The 23,893-nt window shown below is 40.5% G+C and overlaps 1 protein-coding gene across 1 annotated transcript in view; it reads left to right on the forward strand.

Moving 5' to 3' along the window:
* The window catches only part of PELI2 (pellino E3 ubiquitin protein ligase family member 2), a 199,497-nt gene that overhangs the window by 50,999 nt on the left and 124,605 nt on the right, over positions 1–23,893 (forward strand). Inside the window, exon 2 of the mRNA XM_043556233.1 lies at positions 4,377–4,506. Coding sequence (XP_043412168.1) covers positions 4,377–4,506 — 130 coding nt within the window. The remainder of the gene's footprint in view (positions 1–4,376; positions 4,507–23,893) is intronic.

The following is a 23,893-nucleotide window of genomic DNA, read 5'->3' on the forward strand; positions in this document are numbered from 1 at the left end:
GGAGCTCTCTTGGCTGTTAGGAGAAGGTGGTATGGGAGGGGAGGCTCGGAGGGAGACCCAGGGTCTAGGGGCTGGCCTGTGTTGTTACTTGTTTACTCTGAAGATGGGTGAGGTCACCAATGACCCAGTCTGTTCCAGATCATGGAAGTACATTTCTGTTCTATGAACTGGCCTTTTAACTGATTAAACACTGTAACTTCTCTTGCCTCCTTCAGGTCTTTCCCGGGATACCCCTGTAATTCCTGTTTGTCTTCCTAATAATGCCATCCCCCTGGCCTAGGCCAGAAGCCTGTATGCCATTACCTTTCTCTGTCCCTCCCTCTGTGCAGCCAGATGGGTCTCCAAATACTATTGATACTTGTCTTCAGAACCAAGGAGCTCAACTGTGGCTGCAAGTGCACGTCCCCTGTGGAACTTGGACAGTGTGCACCCCTGGAGCCCTGTACCAGAACTGCCGACTCAGCATCTCTTGAGACCTAGGTGTGCATAGGTTTGTAAAGCTTCCCTGGTGATTCTGATGCTCACTTAGCACTGAAAACAACTCTCTGCAAGCTTTGTCTAATTCTCCAGTTCCTTTCCTTGCTGCTTGGGTTTAGGCCGTTAAAGTTTCCCGTGGCTATCAGGACGAATTCCCACCAACATGGTGGCTTAAGGGGGCAGAATTTATTCTCCCAGTTCTGGAGGCCTCAAGTCTGGAGTCATGGTGCAGGCAAGGCCATACTGCCTCCAGGAGCCCGGGGGGTGGGGGTGGGCGGCAGGATCTTTCCTTACTTCTTCCTGCTTCCTGGAGGCTCCAGGCATTCCTTGGTTTGTGAGGGTCTAGCCCCAGTCTCTGCCTTCATGTTCCCATGGTCCTCTCTGTCTCTTCCCCTGTGTGTCTCTTTATGAAAATGCTTGTTCTTGGGTTTAGGGCCCTCCAGTGACCTAGGATGATTTCATCTCCAGGGCTTTAACTGCATCTGCAAAGACCCTTTTTTCAAAGGTCTGGGACATGGTCCCATTGACTTGGGGGCCACTATGTGACCCGCTCCACTTCCCATATGGGTAGGCTTCTTCTGCCGTCTGGTCATCTTGAGTCCAGTCTGGCTGTCGTCCATCCTGCGCTGTGCTGTCCTAGCGATGACTTTATATCCAATTGTGTTAGTCCTTTGCTTAATCTTACCAGCTCCCCATTCCCCTTAGGGTAAAAAGCCATGCCCCTTATGGAGTGCCAGGCTGTTGTGTAACCTGGCCCCTGCCTTTTACCTGCCCCTCCCCCCCACCGCCGCCCCACTACTTCTCTTCCCTTGAACTCTTTGCTTTCACAGTAATGAACTGCCTATACTCCTTGTCCTTGTATATAGTATTGCCCCACCTTCCCCCTGTAGTGTTGTTCACATTTCAAGGCCGTTCAAGCATTGGGGCTCCTGCGTGGCTCAGTCAGTTAAGTGTCTGACTCTTGGTTTCAGCTCAGGTCATGCTCTCACGGCTTGTGGGTTCGAGCCCCGCATTGGGTGCTGTGCTGACAGTACAGAGCCTGCTTGGGATTCTCTCTCTCTCCCTCTCTCTCTTCCCTGCCCCTCTTCCCACTCATGTTCTCTTTCTCTCTCAAAATAAATAAAATAAATTTTAACAAACAAAAAAGTCCATTCAAGCATTGTATCCTCCATGCAACTTTCCCTCATGCCTCTTCCCACGTGCTTTGTGCCCTAGTGCATCTTGTTGTTTACATACCTTATCACACTTGTTTTTATGCCTTTCTTTGCTTTTAAGTGGAGAGATCTGAAGACAAGGAAACTGATACTCATCACTGTAGCTCTAGTACTTGGTCATTCATTCAGTTTTCATAATGCCATGTAGCTTAACCTAATTAGAAACTTGTCTCATTGGGACCCTATTTCCAATAGGAAATCCCTCCGATTTCCAGTAGGATTTGTTACTGAGCATGGTCTAGATGGATTGAGTAAGTAGATAACCTGTGTGTAGGCTGGCTTACTATTTGCTTAACCTGCAGGTATCATGCTTGGGCAACGTAAACATTTCTGCGTATGGTAAGATGACACGTCTGGTTTTTGTGGGTTTATCCTCCCCTTTATGGTAGATAGGACTTTGGGGTTGTAGGTAGCAGAAACCAACCTGAGTTAGCCGAAACTAGAAAGAATTTCATGAACAAGGGTCAGCATGCATCTGGGTCACTAGAAGCCCTAAGGATCCTCTCTCTATCTCTTGTTGTTGCTTGTCTCCGTTCATCTGCTTCATTCCTCACTTCTCTGCTGCTTCATCATGTGACACATTGTGACATCCCCACAGTTTGTGCACTTCGATTTTGCAGCCCTGGACTTCCGCAGAAGACTGGCTGGGTGTGTCTCAGGGTCAGTGTTGTGTTTTCTGGGATGAGAAGGTCATTGTCAATATGGGCCAGCTGTCCACCTCCAGCCATTCAGCGACAGTGTGGTGGGGAGGGTGCCAGCCTGGCCATTTCACTCACGCGTGGTGCTCGGGCTCACCTTAGGGAGTTAAGGGATGGATGCCTGAGGAGGGAGTGTGGTGGTGAGTGGATCCCCGAGAAGCATCTGACACGCTCTTGCTAGGTTTAGTGTGCACTTAAAAGATGCAGTAGAGAGCTGGGGAGACTCAACGGGGCCCGGGAAATCCTGCCAGATCTTGTACCATTTGCCTTGAGGCTTCAGTGGTGAAAATGTTCCTGTAAATTGTTGAGAGCCCTAGTAGCTTTAATTGATTTCCACATGTTTCTCTTAGTACAAAATATTCATCTTGATTTAAGTGATTGGGAAATATGTTAAAGCAAAGTGGGATTATAATGGTGGTTTTCTTATGGGTACATTCATTAAAGTAGCAATCACAAACACGTGTAAGAAAACAATGTATGTTTTGATCTTGCCTCAGATAAAGGAGACTGGAAATAAATCATCTCTGTATTCTGGAGACACTTTTATGTAGCGCGTGTTTCTTTGTGATGGAAATGGGAACAGATTAAAAACACAGCAGGAATAACTTCGAGTGATAATTTAAATCCATCCTCAAACTGTAGCTACCAAATTGTAACAAAAAACCCCTTTGTTCCAACTCTTACTGTTAGTGAGCCTGATGTCCCCTTTGCCATACTGGCCACCAGGTACTTCTGGGTGGGGCTCAACAGAGACAGAGGTAAGACTTGGAGGAGAGGAACGAGCCACTAGATGTGCTATCCCTGACTTTGGTGTTCTGAAGGAGCTGTCCTATATATGTAAAACTCAAAAGATTCCCTTCCCTTCCCTTCTTTCTATTCTCTTCTTTAAAGGAACTTCTCCAAAGAAGGAGATGGAGAATAGTCATGTCAGTGTGGCAACATGAGACCTTGGTCAGAACTTACAGAGACCTATTAATCAAGTTAGAAGTACAACTGAAAGCAGAATCACTAACTGCAGTCCTGCATTTCTTTTTTCTTTTTTTTTTTTTTTAAGTTTATTTTGAGAGAGACAGAACGTGAGTCAGGGAGAGAGGGAGAGAGAGAATCCCAAGCAGGCTCTGTGCTGTCAGCACGGAGCCCTATTTGGGGCTCTGTCCCATGAACCATGAGATCATGACCTGAGCTGAAACCAAGAGGTGGGCGCTTAACTGACTGAGCCTCCCAGGTGCCCCCTGCATTTCTTTTAAACACTGGTATTTAACTTCAGGTATTAACGTGGGAGAGCTACATTAAGAACATTGTTTTCCAGATGACTTTTTAAGTTATTTGACAGTTTGGACTAAAACTCCTTTTTTTTTTTTTTTTTTTTTTAAATTTCCGGGCCTCTTTACGGGCAACCCTCTTGTGACAAACATAAAATAGGATTTCACAAGTATTTTTGCCTACCTGACCGTATACAGTTCGAATAGCAATGGGAATGAATGTAGAGAATTCAGAACTCTTAAGACTGCAAGTAACTAAATTTGGTCTTCTTACAAATAAAGATCCTAAAGACATTAACATGATTTGGGAGTGAGAGATGAGGTTTAATTAGTATGCTATTTTCTAACTAGTTCATTTAAAAATATTTCTTGAGTGTTTCTCTGGGGTCCATTAGAACAACACTTGCTAAATTGAGCCAGCTCTAATACAGCCTCTGCAGAATTCTCATTTGCTTATTTATACTGTCTCTTTCCAAAAAGATTTGAAGAGTCTGACTTTATAGAATAGGAAACCTATAATTACTTTGTACATCACCCTTAAATTAAGTTTCTGGAAGTGATTTGAATTTCATTACAGCTGAAGTCTGTTTTACAGCCCATTCCTTCTATGGGGTGTTTAGTGGGCAGCCTTTTATGACCATCCCTGTCTCTCCCCTTTTTCCATCCTTTATTCTTAAAACTTTAAAAACCTACAAGTAAATGAACTCTTTCATCTTTGTTTATAGGTACAATGGTGCTTTACCTAATGGAGACCGCGGCCGGAGGAAAAGCAGATTTGCTCTCTATAAGCGGCCAAAGGCTAATGGAGTCAAACCCAGCACGGTCCATGTGATATCCACGCCACAAGCGTCCAAGGTAGGCGGTTCCTACAGAATTGGGAAGGCCTTGGCAGATGGTGACTTTTGGTACTTCTTGTCGTCACTGCTCTTTTCTTTCAGTCTCTTTTCTCTGTGGGGCAGTTTCTCAGTCATTTAGGCCAGATAATTCTTTGTGGTTAAGGGCTGTCCAAAAATTGTATGTTTAGCCACATCCCTGGCTTTGACCCACTGGATGCCAGTAGCGCATCCCCACTCCCATCCCCTGTCAGGACAACCAAACAGGTCTCCAGACATTGCCACGTGTCCCCTGAGTGGTGAGGTGGGCAGACCCTCCCATCCCGCTACCCCCTGATGGATCACTGCTTGGGATATAGTGGAACCAACATACGTCACTTTAGAATAGTTGTATTGAAAGATAAATGATGTTCCTTAACTTAGTTTTTGTGTTAAGTCTTCGTGAACCTCACTAAGATTTGTCATTTTCCTATTTATTGAGCACTAGCTGTTTTTATACAATCTACATGTACCTGGAATTTGGGTCATTATTAGAAAGATTGGAAGTAAACAGAGCTAAGTGCCATAGGACGTTTACTATATCTCTTCTCATAGCTTTGAAGTCTATAAAATGTTAATTTTTCTATGATTTTCTGATCTATAAATGGGGAGAAACCTGAGTTTCCATTCTGGGTAATATATTCTACTTGTTTAGATAGGACAGTTTTTTCTTTTAATTCAATTATTTAATGTGTAATATAGTTTCTTTTTCTAGCAAAATTGGATTTACCTGAAATTTCTATATGGTGCATTGGCTAATACATATTTATCATAATGGGTTTGGATCATCTGGAATAAATACGACTTGATTGCCATTTTTACTGAAAACCCGTGGGTCAGAGAGAATCGAAAAGCTTCGTGGAAGTACGTGTGGTTTTGATACTCAGTCTTAGAAACAGATGACCTTTGTTAATGTTTTTTATTAAAAGACCTCCTGTTGCCGAAGGAGTTTCTGAAGCAGTGCCATGAAAAAAGTTTGCTAGAATGTACCAGTTAAGATTGTCTTGTATTAATGAGGGAATGGCTAGATCTGAAAATATGAAACAACTAGGAAAACAGGAAAGATAACTATTTAGCAGCCAAACTTGGCTAGAGAAGGGGAAATAAAGTAAGTTTTATGAAGGGAAGGACACTTGATAAGGAAAACAAAAGTCAGATTTACAAAGATCCTGAGAAAAGGAGGAAGTGAAATAATAATCTTGGAAGGCTAATGAGTATGAGAAGTATTTTATAGTGCAAAAATATTTGGAGGATACCAAGACCAAAGTTTTTTTTCTAACTCATTTGTTTACATTCAAATTAGTTAACATACAGTATAGTATTGATTTCAGGAGTAGATTCAGTGATTCATCCCTTAGATACAGTACCCAGTGCTCATCACAAGTGCCCTCCTTACTGCCCATTTAGGCCCATCCCCCTGCTTACCTCCCCTCCAGCAACCCTCAGTTTGTTCTCTGTGTTTCAGAGGAAAATAATATAAAAACAGGGAGGGAGGCAAACCATAAGACACTGTTAAAGACAAGAGTTTTTAAGCCAAAAAAGTTCTGATATTATAGACCTGGTCCTTCCATTTGTCTGTGTGTTGATCTTCCTCTAGCTCAGTAACTTTACTTTCCTTAATCTTAGATCTTATATTGATACCATGGATTTACATATTAAGAAAATGTATAGAAATCTTTGATTACTCAGGCTTCATTTTTTAAAATTTTTTGTTATTTATTTTAGAGACGGAGACAGAGTGCGAGTGGGGGAGGGGCAGAGAGAGAGGGAGACACAGAATCTGAAACAGGCTCCAGGCTCTGAGCTGTCAGCACAGAGCCCAATGCGGGGCTCGAACCCATGAACCATGAGATCATGACCTGAGCCAAAGTTGGACGCTTAACCGACTGAGCCACCCAGGCGCCACCTCAGGCTTCATGTTATGATAGAATATGAAATATGGCTGGAATATGAAATAGATCTTCCAGTAGCTACTATCGGAAGATCAGTGGCTTTTTCTTTATTCACTACCTACCTCCATGTGCTCCAGTTTAACTTTTCATAAAGGTTTTACTTTTTATAACGGAATTTTACCCGAAGTGATTTAAATTCTGAATCTTTTGGTAGTTGTCTGTCTCAATCTGTGTTTATGGTCTACATTACTAGTAGTAAGAGGAAATTGGAACTTTGTCTTGTAACCTGGGAAAATCATACATTCTCAGAGCCTCTGTTTCCTCATATATAAAATGAATGAGTTGGCTATAGGCAGGAGCCATGCTGAATCAGACAAGATACTTCTGTTAGAAGCAACAAATGATTGTGGCTTAAAAAAAAAAAAAACAAAACTGGAGAAATTATTAAAGCTTAAGATAGGAACAGCTCTGCTGAGTATGAACAAGAGTTAATGTGGGTCTTGTTTAACGGGGGTTGTAAAGTGACTTGTCTCCAGCTACCTTCTGTCTCTTTTAGAGGTTTTTAATTGTCAGGAAAGGGAATCTGAGAGGCCTGGCCAGGGTCAGTCAGCTATGACTAAGGGAGATGAGTAGATCAGACACACTGAGCTGATCACCTAGCCCTTACTGCCTTCCGCTTATGCATGTTAATCATCCTGGTGTCTGTACAATGAGGGCCTCATGCACGGTATTCCGCCCTACCTGAGCCTAGCACCTTGCTCACAAATTCCTCACTCCTGTTCCCTCTCAAACTCTCACTTCTGGTCAGCTGTGCCTGCCTCTCCTCCCACCTGCTCTGTTGACCCCTAGACAAAGTCTCTTACATATTTAACCTTTGCTTCAAATGTTTCTCCTCCTGCCTCACCTTTACTGAATGCTGTTTTTTCACAGGTATGGCCTTTTTCCTTTCTTCCATCTCTCCAAGTTTATTGGACTTAAAATGATTTCCTTCTGTTTCCATTTCAGTGTGTTCTTTTTTTTTTTTTTAATGTTGACTTATTTTTGACAGAGTGAGAGACAGAGCACAAGTGGGGGATGGGCAGAGAGGGAAGGAGACACAGAATCCAAAGCAGGCTCCAGGCTCCGAGCTGTCAGCACAGAGCCCGATGTGGGGCTTGAACTCAGACTGCGAGATCATGACCTGAGCCGAAGTTGGACGCTCAACAGACTGACCCACCCAGGCGCCCCTAGTCTGTTCCTTAAGTCTACTTTGATGTAAGCTGCTGATTACCCTGCTTCTCCTGACCTCCCTGACCTGCAGTCCACTCTTCTGCATATTCCATTGACTTAGTACCTAGTCCCATCTGTTTCTCCCTGACCTTTGCTAAACCGTGCATTGGCCTCCATGGGTCGTAATATTTTAGCTCTTCCAATTTGACCATCACTTGCACTTTTCCCACTGATATGGTGCACTTTGTAGTCCATTGTCACTTGAAGGTGACCATACCCTCCAGTTCATTCTACCTGTGAATAAATAGGCTTTCTTACCTGATCCCAAGACCTCTAGCCCTTTAGCCTGTCCTTATTCTTGTCAAGGTTGTTGGTCTACTTGGCTTTTCCAGTTATGTGTCAACTTTACCCTGGATTTCCTTTCCCAGGTACCTGCCGGTTACCCTTCCTGGTGAGTCCTTGCCTCTGGGCCCTTCCCCGGCCCTCCTGTATTGTGTTTTCTTCCCTCTTGCTCACCCCATTTCCTGTCAGAATGCCAGGGTCTGTGGTAAACTTGACAAAAGCTGTTTGACCTGAATCAGCAGTGGTTCATGTGCCCTGAAATTTGATTGTGCAATACTGGCAGCGAAAGGGTCATCTTTGATTGGAGCTGTAAACAGGAGATCTTAAAGGGTAGTTGTGGTTACCGTTATTAGTCAAGAGGCCAAGTGCTCACATTCCATGTTGTTTCTTCCTTCTGCCCCACAGCCCAGTGGCATATCAGGATGTACCCTTTTGTTGATGGTAGTGGCTGCTGGAGAATGGGGTCTCCATCTTCCATGCATGCCACAGTCCAAGCAAAGTCAGATCAGGATGGTAAATATGTGCTACTGTTGTGTAATCTCTGTGTAATCTCTATTTGTGTGTGTATTTGCTCTTGAAATAGTAATACTCCAAGATACTTCACCTAATACATAATGTGTTCAAAGAAAACCGGAAGTCTTGTTTTGCTTTTGGCATTTAGCAATTTATTCACTGTTCATTTATTCAAAAATATTTATCTAGCACTTTTCTATGGCCAGGCATCATGCTAAGTATTGGATATACTGCAGTGTGCAAACCTTGTCTGCATGAAGTACATTGTCTAGTGAGGAGGCAGACACTAAGTTCTCATGTGAATACGTGCTAACTGCATGTTGTGGGAAGTGCAGTGCAGGAAAAGACGATGGAGCTGTGAGGACAGCGGGCGGGGGGGGGGGGTGGGCAAGAGCTTGGATTGGGTAGACAGGGAAGGGTCTCTGAGGGCATGGCACCTGAGCTTGGAGGTGAGGGGTTAGGAGGAGTTAGCCAGGAGAGCAGAGAGATCTGGAGCAGAGATTTGGGTTTTTTTGTTAAAGGAAACATTGAGGGGTGCCTGGGTGACTCAGTTGGTGAAGTATCCAACTCTTGATTTTGGCTCAGGTTCTCTTGATCTCAGATCTCATGGTTCATGAGTTCTAGCACCGTGTCAGGCTCTGCACTGACCATGTGGAGCCTGCTTGGGATTCTCTGTCTCCCTCCCTCTCTGCTGCCTCTCTCTCTCTCAAAATAAACTTAACACCCTTCACTGTTTCCTCTTTTTTTTTTTTTATTTTTTTTTTTTACAAGTAGAGGACATGATATAATAGGACTAAGAATTTAAGTCCATTTTTGTTCATTTCCTTTTAAGGTTGTGGGACAACTGTTTTGCTCTTAATTAATCGGTAAATAGGGTCATGGTGGTGGTGACTATTTTGGTAGCAACATGGTTTAAATTTAGCAACATTACAGAGGAAAACTCTTCATCGTGGTTTTCCCTTCTAGGCTATGCTTTGTTGAAATCTCCTGTTTTGGGCATTTTTACTTCTTAAAAGTAACAGAGTATCATTTTGTTCCAGTTGGCATGTTTCAGAATGGAAAAATATCAAAGGTCTCCAAGTGACAGTGTTAAAGCAAGAAGAACTATTTCATGTGATTGTTGCAGCCAGGACTGTTCTTGGGTTGTTCACACTGCAGTGGCCCTCCTGGTTGATGCTAACACTCTTCCGTATCCATGAATAATACAGTAGTAATATGAGAAGTGGTGATATAAAGTGCAGTGTAACTCATTTGTTCAAGCTAATTTTGTAGGCTGTAGTGGGGTCTGCTCTTGAAATCCTGTCTGTACAGCCTGGGTCTTGGTGCCGTGGGTGGCATCTCTCTGCTGTGCAATTATTAGGAAGCCGCAGACATCTGTGCCATAGGAGTCATCTGTGTATCATTATCCTCAGACTATTTAATGCAGCTTTTAACTAGTGGGTTGTTTTTTGTTTTTTTTTTTTTTTTTAACTTTGTGTTCTTTTATTGTTAACGGACTGTTCTTGAGTTTCGTGGCGTCTGGTGTTTTGATGTTTATAAGTTCAAGAATTTCATTTTATTGTACAGGAGCAACAAGGTGTGGGTAAGTTTTATCCTTCTAGATCACATCAACATGAACATTCTGAATCTGAAAAAAAAAAAACCTAGTAATCCACTGCAGCCTAGAATATCTTTGTGTGCTATACAGGAATATAAACCTAAAATAGTTTGTACTTACAGAAGGGAATACAGCCTAATTATTTTAACAAAATATAAATACGAGCAACCTGACCCTATACCTCAGTGAACTAGAAATGGAACAACAAGCTAAGCCCAAAGTCAGTAGAAGGGAAGAAATAGCAAAAATCAGAGCCAAAACAAATAGAAAAAAGACAAACGATCAACCAAACTAATAGCTAGTATTTTGAAAAGATAAAGATAGATCTTTAGACTCCCCAAGAAATGATGACTCAAAATTAGGAAGACATTACAATTGCTACCCCAGAAATAAAAAGGATAGTAAGAGATTAGCATGAACAAATATTTGCCAACAAATTGATCAACATAGGAGAAATGGATACATTCCTAGAAATGCAGCCTGAGACAGAATCGTGAAGAAATAGAAAATCTGGACAGGCCAGTTACTATTAAGGAGATCGTGGAGGGGTTTGATTGCTAATTGAAAGTAAAGACCAGATGACTTCACTGCTGAATTCTACCAAACATTTAAAGGGGACTTTATAACCATTCTTCTCAAATTCTTCCAAAAAATTGAGGGAATACTTTCAAACTCCTGTTTACAAGGCCAGCATTACCCTGATACCAAAACCAGACAAAGACAGTATAAGAGAAGAAAATTACACGGCAATATCCCTGATGAACACAGATGTAAAAATTCTCAAAATGTCAATGAATTCAGTAAAAAGATCATGCACCATGATCAAGTGGGATTTATTCCTGGGATGCAAGAATGAATGATTCAACTTTTGCAAATCAGCAAATAAACTACGTTAACAATAGGAAATTAAAGTTGCAGGATGATCTCAGAGATTAAGGGGAAAAAAACCAAAAAATCAACATCCACTTATGACTAAAAATGTGCAACAAACTGGCTACAGAGAAATGTACCTCAACATAATAAAGGTCACATGTGGCAAGCCCACAGCTAATCTCATAGTCAACTGAAAAACTGAAAGCTTTTCCTCTAAGGTCAGGAGTAAGACAAGGATGCCCACTCAGGATCCTTTTATTGAATATCGTACTAGAAGTCCTAGGCAGAGCAATTAGGCAAGGAAAAGAAATAGTCTCCCAAACTGGGAAGGAAGAAGTAAAATGACCTATTTGCAGATGACATTATATATACATAGAAAACCCTGAAGACTACACCAAAAACTGTTAGAACGAAGATGAATCAGTAAAGTTGCGATGTATAGAATCAATATACAAAAATCAGTAACAAATGCAGGTATCAAAACAATTTCATTTACAGTTGCATCAGGAAGAAAAAATAGGAATAGGTTTAACCAAGGAGGTGAAAGATGTGTTCACTGAAAACTATAAAATGTTGATGAAAGAAATTGAAGAATGGAAAGAATAATTCTAACCCATGAGCATAGGCTAATATTGATGACCATACTAGCCAAAGCAGTACTATCAGAATTCCAACAGTAATTTTCAGAGAAGTAGAATAAACAATTTGTATGGAACCACACAAGACCCTGAATAGCCAAGGCAATCTTGAGGAGGAAGAACAAAGCTGGAGATATGCTTCCTGATTTCAAACCATATCACAAACCTTATAGTGATCAAAACAGGATGGTATTGCCATAAAAACATACATGTAGGTCAATGGAACCAGAATAGAGAGTCTAGAAATAAACCTACACATATATGGTCTATTTGTGACAAAGGAGCCAAGAGTAATTAAAGGGGGAAAGCTGGTCTTTTCAATAAAATGTTTTGGAAAAACTGGACAGCCACATGCTAAAGAATGAAACTGGTCTCCTATCATATATCCTACACAAAAATCAACTCAAAGTGGATTAAAGCCTTGAGTATAAGACTTAAAACCATAAAATCCTAGAGTCAAATATAGGGAATAAGCTCCTTGACTTAGGTCTTGGCGATGATTTCTTGACACTAAAAGCAAAGGCAACAAAAGCAAAATAAATGAGTGGCACTACACTATGCTAAAAAGCTTCTGCACAGCAAAGGAAATGGTCAACAAAATGGAGAAGCAATCTCAAGAGTAGGAGAAAATATTTACAAATCCTGTATCTGATAAGGAGTTAATATCCAAAGTCTAACATCCAAAGGAACTCCTACAACTTGATAACAAAACAGTCTGATTAAAAAAAATGGGCACAGCATTTGAATAGACCTTTTTTCAGAGGAGACCTCCAAATGGCCAACAGCCACATGAAATGGTGCTCAAGGACACTAATGATCAAGGAAATGCAAATCAAAACCACAATGAAACATCACCTTATGCCTGTTAAAATGGATATCATAAAGATGAGAGGTTAAGTGTTGGTGAAGATGTGAAGAAAAGGGAACCCTCACACACTGGGAATGTAAATTCCCCCATTGGTGGGAATGTAGATTGGTGTAGCCACTGTGGAAAACAATATGGAAGTTTCTCATGTTAAAAATAGAATTACCATATGATCCAGCAATTCCACTTCTGGGTGTATATCCAAAGGAAACGAAAACAGCGTTTCCAAGAGATACCTGCACCCTCGTGTTCATTGCAGCACTATTCACAATAGCCCAAATATGGGATCAGCCTAAGTGTCTGTCAGCAGTTCGAGTGGTTTATAAAGATAAGGTACACAGTTGACCCTTGAACAACATGGCTGTTAGGAGTACTAACCACCCCCACCACCACCAACACAGTTGAAAACCTTCATGGAACTTTTCACTCCTCCTAAATACTGATCGCCTACTGTTGACTGGAAGTCGTACCGATAACATAAACAGTCAATTAACAGCTAGGTTGTACGTTGTATGTATTATATACTGTATTCTTAAAAGTAAACTGGAGAAAAGAAAAGGTTAAGAAAACCCTAAGGAAGAGAAACTACATATACAGGACTTTACCATATGAAAAAGAATCTCTGTAAGTGGAACCTCACAGTTCAAACCTGTGTTGAAGGCCCAACTGTATATGTATATACAATGTAATATCATTCAGCCATGAGAAAGGACATCCTGTATTTACGACAACATAGATGGACCTTGAGAACATCATGCTAAGTAAATAAGTCAGAGAGAAAGCTCAATACTACCGATCATATATATATATCTCAAATCTAAACACCTGAACTCATAGAAACAGACTGGAATGATGGGATCAGAGGCCAAGGGATTGAGGGTATGGGGAGATGCTTGTCAAAGTATATGAACACTTACACACCTCCACTTATAATTTGAATAAGGTTTGAGGATCTTAAGTACAGCATGATGATTATAGTTAATAAAACTGTTTTATAAACTTGAAAGCTAAGAGTAGATCTTAACTGTTCTTACCACAAAAAAGAAATGGTAAGTATGTGACATGATGGAGGCATCAGCTAAGGATATGGTCGCATCATTTTGCAATATACAAGGGTATCAAATTCACGTATTGTATGCCTTAATGTTATATGTCAAATGTATCTCAGAACTGGAAAAATAGAAGCATGAGTTTCAAAGAAATGGAAATAACTTCAAAAAAAAATCAGAGTATTGTTAAAGGAAAGGAAAAAATATTTGAGATACCAACAACATACTTCATAGTTGAAAATAATATTCTGATTTAGTGTTTATTGAGACTTCAAAAAATAGCTCTTACCTGAATGTACCATGGCAGTTTAAAGTTATGGTCTTGATTCTTACAAAACATGAATTAGATGAGAACAGCTTCTTGTAAAACTCCTAAATCAGGGCAGTAAAATTCCAGTCGTTATTGACAAGGCTCAAACCATTTCACATAGAAATGATTTAAAAATTTGCTTAAAATATGGTGTTCAAGACTTTGAAGATAGGTGATGACTTTTGATTTCATGGAGCTGGGAAGGAGCCAAGTCTGAAATATATTAAACTTTACTGTCATTCAAGAAACATGGTTTCAGTGAGATGGGCAGCTTGTGGCATTATTGACACAAAAGTCACTTTGGAAATCAAAGACCTGAATATTCGCTTTAATAGGAACTGTGAGATAGCATTTAGATGATTAAATACGTTAGAGATTTGGCTTTATTACATGCCATTCTAACCGTTCTTATTTCTTTGGTTTTAGAAGAGAAAAAATTTCAGTTATTAAAATGGATATTTTTACTTGACAAGTAGGTGATAGAATATATAAAACCAAATACAGAAGCCTGTGATAGAGAAGCAGAGAATATTAGGGAAACAAACTTAAAATCAAAATATTCTAAGAGAAAAACTATTAAATTATCCAAGTTACATGAAAATACACTTACTTGATAAATATGAAGAATATAATTAACAGTTATCATTGGAGTTTGACCAACTGATGTTTTCAAAGCACATAGATTGAAGGTGAACAAAATTTTGTAAAATGAAGCTAAGTAATTGAATAGGACAGCTCAATAAGTGGTTTTCATGGCTTTGGTAATAATAGAAAGAGTGAACATAAAAATTACAGTACTGGTTGGGGCACCTGGGTGGCTCGGTCAGTTAAGCATCAGACTTCGGCTCAGGTCATGATCTCATGGTTCGTGGGTTCAAGCCCCACATCAGGCTCTGTGCTGACAGCTCAGAACCTGGAGCCTGCCTCAGATTCTGTGTCCTCCTCTCTGCCCCACCCCTGCTTGTGCTCTGTCTCTCTCTGTCCTTGAAAAATGAATAAACATTAAAAAAATAACACTTAAAAAATTACAGTATTGGGGCTAGGAAAATATTGAGCTTAATTGATACTAGTTCAATAGAAGGTATCTCTATATCAAGACTCTATTTACTTGTTGGCTTTCAATTAAATGGACGTTATTGGAAGAGTTTAGTTCTATTGAATCCTAGCTCAGACATGGCTTAGTTGTGACAGTTGTATCAAATAAAGGATCACACCAGTAATTTCTAACAATTAACAGATGACTTGGAAATACATTAGCATGGTTTGTTGAATGATTGGCACTCCAGCTTGCATCACTTGGGAACAGTTTTATACCATATATAGTTCATATTATTCAGACCATGGAATGTTTTAAAATTTTTGGCTTACATACTTATTATAAATCCTATTGTTAAATATTATCACTCCTGACATGAATAATTTTTATACATATATCTAGGTGATTATCTCATTTTATGTGTTATATAGCTTGAGTTTTAACAGCAAGAATTGATTATTAACTGCTATATTTCTTTTAAAAAAATTTTTTTAACGTTTATTTTTAAGAGGGAGAGAGAGTGTGAGCAAGGGAGGGGCAGCGAGAGAGTGAGAGAGCGAGAGACGGAACCTGAAGTAGGCTCCAGGCTCGGAGCTGTCAGCCCAGAGCCCGATGCAGGGCTTGAACTCACAAACTGCAAGACCATGACCTGAGCTGAAGTCGGACCCTCAACTGACTGAGCCACCCAGGAGCCCCTTAACTGCTATATTTCTATAAATTTTGGGTAACCAATACTTTTATGGTTTTCTAAGCTTTTTGATGGTTTTGCCATTGCAATTTGGGAGCTGTTCTTTGCCCTTTTTGGGTTTAGCTTTGATTTCTGCGCACAAAGTAAACAGTAGACTTTCTTATTTAAGTACATTTTCTTTCAAATCCCCTACATGTTGACATCTCTACTGCTGTGTTTAAACTAGGCAGTTTGACCTGTGCTGGTTGAAGATCTGAAAGGGAATAATTATCACCATTTCTCCATTCCGATTTGTGTGAGAGGCTTTAAGGTGGGTTTTAAGATATTTTATGGTATTTTTAAAATTAAACTTTGAGGTATGATTCGTAGTGAATAATCCCAGAAAGTTGAAGTTGATTCAGAATATCACATTTTTCTTGGTTTCTGCTATTGTAGTTTGACCCTAACATTTTTGTTTTCTCAAATCCTAACATACATTTTCATCACTTCAAGCACTAACAACAAATGGGCTTTTTCGTGTCCGTTCAGAATCATCACAAGGTCATTGCTGCGGTCTTTCTGTTCATGGATATTTAGGCTAAATCTCCGCTGTGTGGTGTGGGCAGAATTACTGTTTTCTTGCAAAAGATACATTTCTGTCTTCTATGTATTTATGATTTGGTTGGTAGAGAATGCTCCCTCCCCATCAAAGATGTCCATGCCTTGATGTCTGGGAGCTGAGAATGTGTTCTCTCACATGGCAAAGGGGACGTTGCAGATGGAATTGAAGTCTGGGAACTTAAAATAGGGGGGTTACGTTGGGCCTGCCCCATAGTCCAAGATAATCACAATAGTCCTTCAAGGTGGAAGACGTAGGTCAAAGACTGCCAGAAGTGTGCAGGAAGAAGGGGCTGGGGATTTTGAAGCACAGGCAGGACTCCACATTCCTTTCTTTGAAGATGGGGGCAGGGCCTGTGAGCCAAGGAATGTGGGCCCCCCTCTAGAAGCTGAGAATAGCTCTGGTAGGAGCAGTTGGGAAATGGGGACCTCTGCCCTATAGTCACATGGAACTCCGTTCTGCTAACAGCCTGAAATGTCCCTGGAAACCATCTTCCCTAGAACCTCACAGAGGAACATAGCCCTAGTGGCCCCTTGATTTTTGGCCTCTTCAGGCTTGGGCAGAGAAACGAGGCAAGCCTCTAGACCAGCATGTCTGAGAAAACAAATCTGTGTTTGTAGTTTGTGGTAATTCGTTACAGCAGTGTGAGAAAACTTACAATACCATTGTGGGAAATTAAATTTTTTTAAGTTTTATCTAGTTTTGAGAAAGAGCACGAGCAGGGGACGGGCAGACAGGTGGAGACAGAATCCGAAGCAGGCTCCAGGCTCTAAGCACAGAGCCGGATGCGGGGCTCGAACTCAGGAACCAAACCACGAGATCATGACCTGAGCCAAAGTGGGACACTTAACCAGCTGAGCCATCCAGGCGCCCCCATTGTGGGAAATTAAATACAGAGTACCTTGTTTTACTGAGCAGCCCTTGACTTTGTACTGGGGGGAAAGAAAGGCTGGGGAGCCATCAGGGAACTGGGGCGGAAAAGAGGTTTTGTTTTCTTTTCTTTCTTCAGTTCTCTTGGATCCAGAGTGTTGGAGCGGTTTGTTGGAAAGCTTGACTTCACCCAATAACTTAATTATCAGTGTAATTATCTGCTTTACTAATCCATAATAATTTTACTATTGACTTGATTCATGTATTAGTTAGAAAAATCAGATTTAATTTGTGTTGTCCTTAAAGCACATGTTTATTAAATAGTTGCTTTTAACATGTCAGTGTGGGAGAATACTTGCATTGGTCCTTCCAATTATGCCTTTACTCAGACTTTCTGGAATTATGACTGATTCAGGCACTTATACCCATCCTGTCTTTCCATGGAAGGAGAGAATCTTTTGCTGTAACTTTTCTTTTTAAAAACATGGAAAGTGAACATTGGAAAGACCCTTATGCCCTCTGACTCCATTTTACACAGGAGGGACTTGAAGTGCAGAGAAGCCCAGTAAAAGTGGCCTCAGGTCACGAAGCCAGCTGTGGTGCCCAGGATCCGGGATAAGGAGTGTGTTGCTGCAGGTAGCAGGTGGAGAGTGATCTGAAGGACGGGAACCATGCCCCTGAGTCTCTCACCTCCTGGGAGTGTGGCTTGGAAAATCCTGTTTATTTCTGAACTAGGAATGCTGTAATGAATGTTACATTTATTAATAAAAATGGAAGTTGCTTTGTCAACTCAAGGATTACTGGCGCTGTTAGGATAATCTGTCCAGTCTGGAATCCAGTTCTCTGCAGAGAGAGCCCTCTCTACAAAAGGCACAATGATGAAGGCTTGCGTTTAGTAGCTGGTTGGTTTGAAGTGGTACTTAGAACGGCAAGTAGCATAAGGTACATCAAAATAAATTCTGTGTAGCTGGAAAGAAGTCCTAACCTTTGGAGGGAGGGTCACAGAGGTATCATTGAGTGACTTCAATTTGCTGGTGGCCTCTTCTGTTAACGTCTTTGCCTTTCACGTTAAAGTGTGCTGTGTTGACCTTCTCTTTTTTCTTCTTTTTGTGAAAAGTATGTCAGCCTCTTTGAAGTGCTATGTTGCTGACTAATTCACAGAGAAACCTCCTTACAAGTTCTTTATTGATCACACGCATGTCACAGGCGAGGCATGAATAAGCTTCAGGAAGCTTTGGTTTTGTCTTACTGAAGCTGAGTTAATGGGAGCTTGGAGGAGCCTGGGCACAGGTGCTCTCTGATGGATAAGTGTGTTCTTGCTTTGCTTTTCTCCTTATTCTGCTTCCAGGTGAGCCCTCAGGACCAGCTCTGTCTTCTCTGTGTTCTAGCCTGGCATTCAAGTTAAATTCCCCAGGTGGCCATGTTTTCCTTGCCCCTCACACCTTTGACGTTCTCATTTCCTAGAATGTGCTCCGGCTTCCAATACTAACATAGACTCCCACCATCCTCTAGAACATGGCCCACGTGTCCTTTCCCCTAGGAACTCTGACACTCCTCACTCCTAGTCTCAGTGAAAAGCCCTTTTGTGAACTTTTGAAGTTCAAAAGCGTGCACGTGTGTGTGTGTGTGTGTGTGTGTGTGTGTGTGTATCTCAGTGCTCTGAGCTGTATTAGAGTTGTCTGTGTCTTGTCATGCTGGGAAACAAGTCCCTTGAAGACAGGGGTGGTCTTTCTTGTCTGTATTCCCAGCGCCCAGCACAGGTTGTTGAATGAGTAGCTAAGTGCTGTGGCCTGCCTTGGGCATGGGTAGGTGGGACAGCTGGTTGTTGTAATGGGTCAATAACTAATGTGTTGGTATTCTGCAAACCCGCAGACACATGCATGGGTTAGTTTATATTTCAGGCACATTTGGTAAATTGAAAATTCTTTCTGTTTCTATATCTTCTTCATTACAAATAATGTGATAATTTCCTCTGTACAGAAACTCATGTTAATTTCTCATCTTCTTCCTTTCAATCTCAGGAATCCCATATTTGAGACTTTTAGGAAGAAATTGTTAAGTTTTATAAAATATGAAAACATGAATAGAATGGAAAGTGTGGGCTTTGGGGTTTAGGCTTCCCGAATTCCTAGTTGGCCCCATTTACTACCTATAGACTCACTTGGGCAAAACCGTTTTCTGTGGTTCACTCTCCAGTTTTTTTAGAAGAACAGATTTGTGTCAGTCAATATAGGCCAGGCTATCCTGTAAAACCAACTCCCGAATCTCTGTAGGTTTATGGCAGCACAGCATACTTATTATTAATTCATCCTGTCCATTGTGGATTAGCACAGAGGCAGTGTTCACCATGGGAAATCAGGGATCCAGACAGAGGGTGCATCTTGACTTCCATTTCAAAGATTGTAGAGGGAGGTAAGAGAATATAGCTCTTAAAACTTCCAGCTGGAAGTGACCTACTTGGATTTCTCTGGCTAAAGCATGTCTCATAGCAGACTGAGTTCAAAGGTTGGGACGCATAATCCTTCAGCAGGGAGAGGCATCACGTATTTGCAAATGGTAGTGCATTCTGCCTCCAGGCAGTGGTTCACGAAGGGAAATACTTGGAATGTATCACATACAGCTAGTACATGGTAGTGATTGATTAATGTGAGCTCATATTAGTGATTGGTTTCTCTGGAAAGTATTAATTATCTGTTATAAGAAGATATAAATGGGCTTAGGATATGATGAAACCTAGCATCTAAGTTATTGGCAGTTTGATTATATATAAAAAAAACTTATTTAAAATACTGACAGATTAAAAATTAAAACTTCAGCTTCATGATTTGAATATAGGTTTTCTCTGTAAACTTTGTCGTTTTCTCTAGATCACAGCAACAAAGGCTTAATGAATAATAGTTTTTGAATTATCAACCCCACTAACTTTGAAAATCAGTGTATTTCCTTACTGGAAAATGTACTTAACAATTAGAACACTTTGATAAGCCATTCTTTTGTGAAAGATGTATCCAGCCTGAATCTGTTTTGGTTCCTCATGCAATCTTCAGACTGCCAACATTGATTTCATTCCTTGCTTTTCAAACAAAGGAGTAGTTCTGTATTTTCTCAAAATAGAGTTAAACCTTGGTTTCCCGTGGATAGTTGAGATTTGGAAACCCCTTTTAGATCTTTCCATATTACCTGGTTGACATGAACATGATATCAGGGTTCCCCCCCCCCCACTTAAAAAATGATCTTACTCTGCAATCTAGTATCCTAAATCCAAGAATACTATTTTTAAATTTCTAAATACCATCGATATGTATGTTTAATGAGCAAGGTGGAACTAATGTTAAATTGGTTCCCGTAAAATGCAGAAGAATGGAAGTTGTGGTAAACAGATCTTACCTAGCTTTTTGTTTTTAAGAAGACTTTCTTTAGGGTACACCCATCGTAAGTGTAGAGTTGGATGGATTTTCGTAGAGTGAACACACCCATTTAAACAGTGCCCAGATCAAGAAATGGCACCATCAGTGCCCAGAAGAGACACCCCTCCCCTTGCTCTCTCTCCTAGCCCACACCAGCTACCTGCCATTACAACCTAACACCATAGACTGATTTCTGTTGTTGTACTTTATATAAATTGGATCTGTAGTATGCATATTTTTTATTTCTTTCATTAGCATTGTGTTTGTGAGTGAAATATCCCACATTGGGTAGGTTTGTTTCTTGGTGTATAGTATCCAGTTGTATAAATATTCATTCTCTTATTCAATATGCATTGCAGTATTAATCACACAAAAATCTGAGTTTTTGTAAATTATCAAACTTTTTTTTAAGTTAACTGTTTCACTTTTTTTAATGTTTGTTTTTGAGAGAGGGAGACAGAGCGTGAGTGGGGAAGGTACAGAGAGAGATGGAGACAAAGAATTGGTAGCGGGCTCCAGGCTCCAAGCTGTCAGCACTGAGCCCGATGTGGGGCTCGAACTCCTGAGCCGTGGGATCATGACCTGAGCCGAAGTCCGGCGCTCAACCCACTGAGCCACGCAGGCAACCCACGATTTCAATTTCAGATATGAAATCAAAATAGGCACAATAGCTACCAACATCCACATTTATAGCTTGCAGCAGTTGAAAATGTAGCTACCTGTTACACAAAAAATGTATCCTCACTTTGAAAATTGATTAGCCTGCTGCAACAGTAATGATCTCACAGAATTGAATGTTTGGGGGAAGAACTAATTTTATACTAACCTTCGAATGTTACATACGATGTGTTGTTTTCCTCTCCTGATAAAACATATACCTGCATTTCAGCTAGGGGCCTGCATACCAAATTTTTCTCAGCTTTCACTTTTGTGAACACCCAGGAGGACCTTCTTTCTGCCTCTGCCCCCTTCCACGCCTGGGAGATTAGACAACATGAATTCCTCTTGAAGTGACAACCCCACTATAACTTTGAAAATTTGGCAACCCACACTAATTCTGAGAATAGTTTGACTTGAGCTGTGATACAAGATCAGGGTTTGGTGGGTTTTTTTGTTTGTTTTTTTAAGAAGTTTTAACTCTGGTTGCTCTTTTTTCTTTCTTTTAAAAGAACATAGTCTCTTTATTTTTGTTTAATGAGAAAGTCTTTTTGTTTTGAAACATTGAACAAAGATAATTTTAATACCAATTTATTAAATTTTCTTCCACTCAGTCCTTTATTATGGTGATGTATTGCTAGTTTTGTGTGTTTTTTGTTCTTTTAAAAAATTCTCTAACCGTGAAAGGGAGTTTTACTTTGTATACATCAGAACAGCAAGATGAATTTAATTTTTTGATTCTAAATCAATTCAGTAGCTGTAAGTTGGTGGTGTTGGAGACATTTTTTTTTTTTTATTGAAGTATGCTTACACAATGTCATTAGTTTAAGGTGTGCAACATAGTAATTGGACAAGTTTACGCATTATGCTATGCTCACAGCAAGTATAGCTGCCATCAGCCCCATTATATCACTATTACAATATCATTCACTGTATTTCCTGCACTCTACCTTTTATTCCCATGACTTATTCCCTGCCACTCCGCTTCACTCATTTTTGCCCATTCCCCAACCCTTCTCTCTGGCAGCCATCAGTGCTCCGTATTTATGGGTCTGTTTCTGCTTTTTGTTTGTTTTTTTAGATATTTCATATAAGTGAAATCATGTGATTTGTCTTTCTTATTTCACTTGGCATAATACCCTCTAGGTCCATTCATACTGTCACAAATGGGAAGATCTCGTTCTTTATTATGACCGAGTATTAGTCCTGCGTGTGTGTGTGTGTGTGTGTGTGTGTACACACACACAACATGTTCTTTATCCATTCATCTATCAACAGACACTTGGGTTGCTTCTGTATCTTGGCCATTGTAAATAATGCTGCAGTAAACATAGGGACACATATATCTCTTTGAATTAGTGTTCTTGTTTTCTTTAGGTAAATGCCCAGTAGTAGAATTACTAGATCGTATGGTGATTATGTTAATTTTTTTGAGGAACCTCCACACTGTTTTCAGCAGTGGCTGCAATGATTTGCACTCCCACCAACAGTGCACGAAGGTTCCATTTTTCTCCACAACATTGCCAACACTTGGTTCTTGTGTCTTTGATTTTAGCCATTCTGACAGGTATGAGGTGATAGCTCATTGGGTTTTGCTTTGCATTTCCTTAGTGATGTTGAACATCTTTTCATGTGCCTGTTTGTCATCTGTATGTCTTCTTTGGAAAAAATGTCTGTTCAGGTCCTCTGCCTATTTTTTAATCAGATTGTGTTTTTGGTGTGGAGTTGTACAAGTTCTTTATATATTTTGGGTATGAACCCCTGATTGGATATATCATTTGCAAATGTCTTCTCCCATTCAGTAGGTTGCCTTTTTGTTTTGTTGATGGTTTCCTTTGCTGTACAAAGCTGTGTGTGTGTGTGTGTGTGTGTGTGTGTGTGTGTGTGTGTGGTCCCAATGGTTTATTTTTAATGCTGTTTCCTTTGCTTTAAGGAGGCCTATTTAGACAAATGTTGCTAAGGTCAGTGTTAAAGATTACTGCCTATGTTTTCTTCTAGGAGTTTTATGGTTTCATGTCTTAAATATAGGTCTTTAATTCATTCTGAGTTTATTGTATATCGTATGAGAAAGTGGTTCAATTTTTTTTTTTGCATGTTGCTTTCTGATTTTCCCACCACCATTTGTTGAAGAGATGGTCTTTTCCTCACTGTATTCTTGCCTCCTTTGTCATAGATCAATTGACCATATAAGCCTCAGTTTATTTCTGATCTGTCTGTTCTGTTCTGTTGACCTGCGGGTCTATTGTTTGTGCCAGTTACCATACTGTTTTCGTTACTACAACTTTGCAGTATATCTGAAAACCTGAGATGGTATCTCCAGCTTTGTTCTTCTTCAGATTGCTTTGATTATTTGGGGTCTTCTGTGCCTCCATAAAAACTTTAGTATTCTAGTTCTGTGAAAAATGTGGGTACTTTGACAGGGATTGCATTGAATCTGTAGGTTGTTTTGGGTAGTGCGGACATTTTAACAGTATTCTCACAATCTGTGAGCACAGAATATCTTCAGTTTCTTTCATCAGTGTTTTATTTTGGTTTTTGAAGTTTATTTGTTTATTTTGAGAGAGATGAGACAGCACAATTGGAGGAAGGGCAGAGACAGGGGCAGAGAGAGGATCCCAAGCAGGCTCCATGCTGCTGGTGTAGAACCCAACGCAGGGCTTGAACCCATGAAACCATGAGATCATGACCTCAGGTTTGGCCTGAGCCAGAACCAAGAATCAGATGCTTAACTGACTGAGCCACCCAGGTGCCCATCTTTCATCAGTGTTTTATAGTTTTCAGAGTACAGGTCTTTTACCTCTTTGGTTGAATTTACTCCTAGGTGTT

This window comes from Prionailurus bengalensis, chromosome B3, assembly GCF_016509475.1.
Source record: "Prionailurus bengalensis isolate Pbe53 chromosome B3, Fcat_Pben_1.1_paternal_pri, whole genome shotgun sequence".
Lineage (NCBI taxonomy): Eukaryota > Metazoa > Chordata > Mammalia > Carnivora > Felidae > Prionailurus > Prionailurus bengalensis.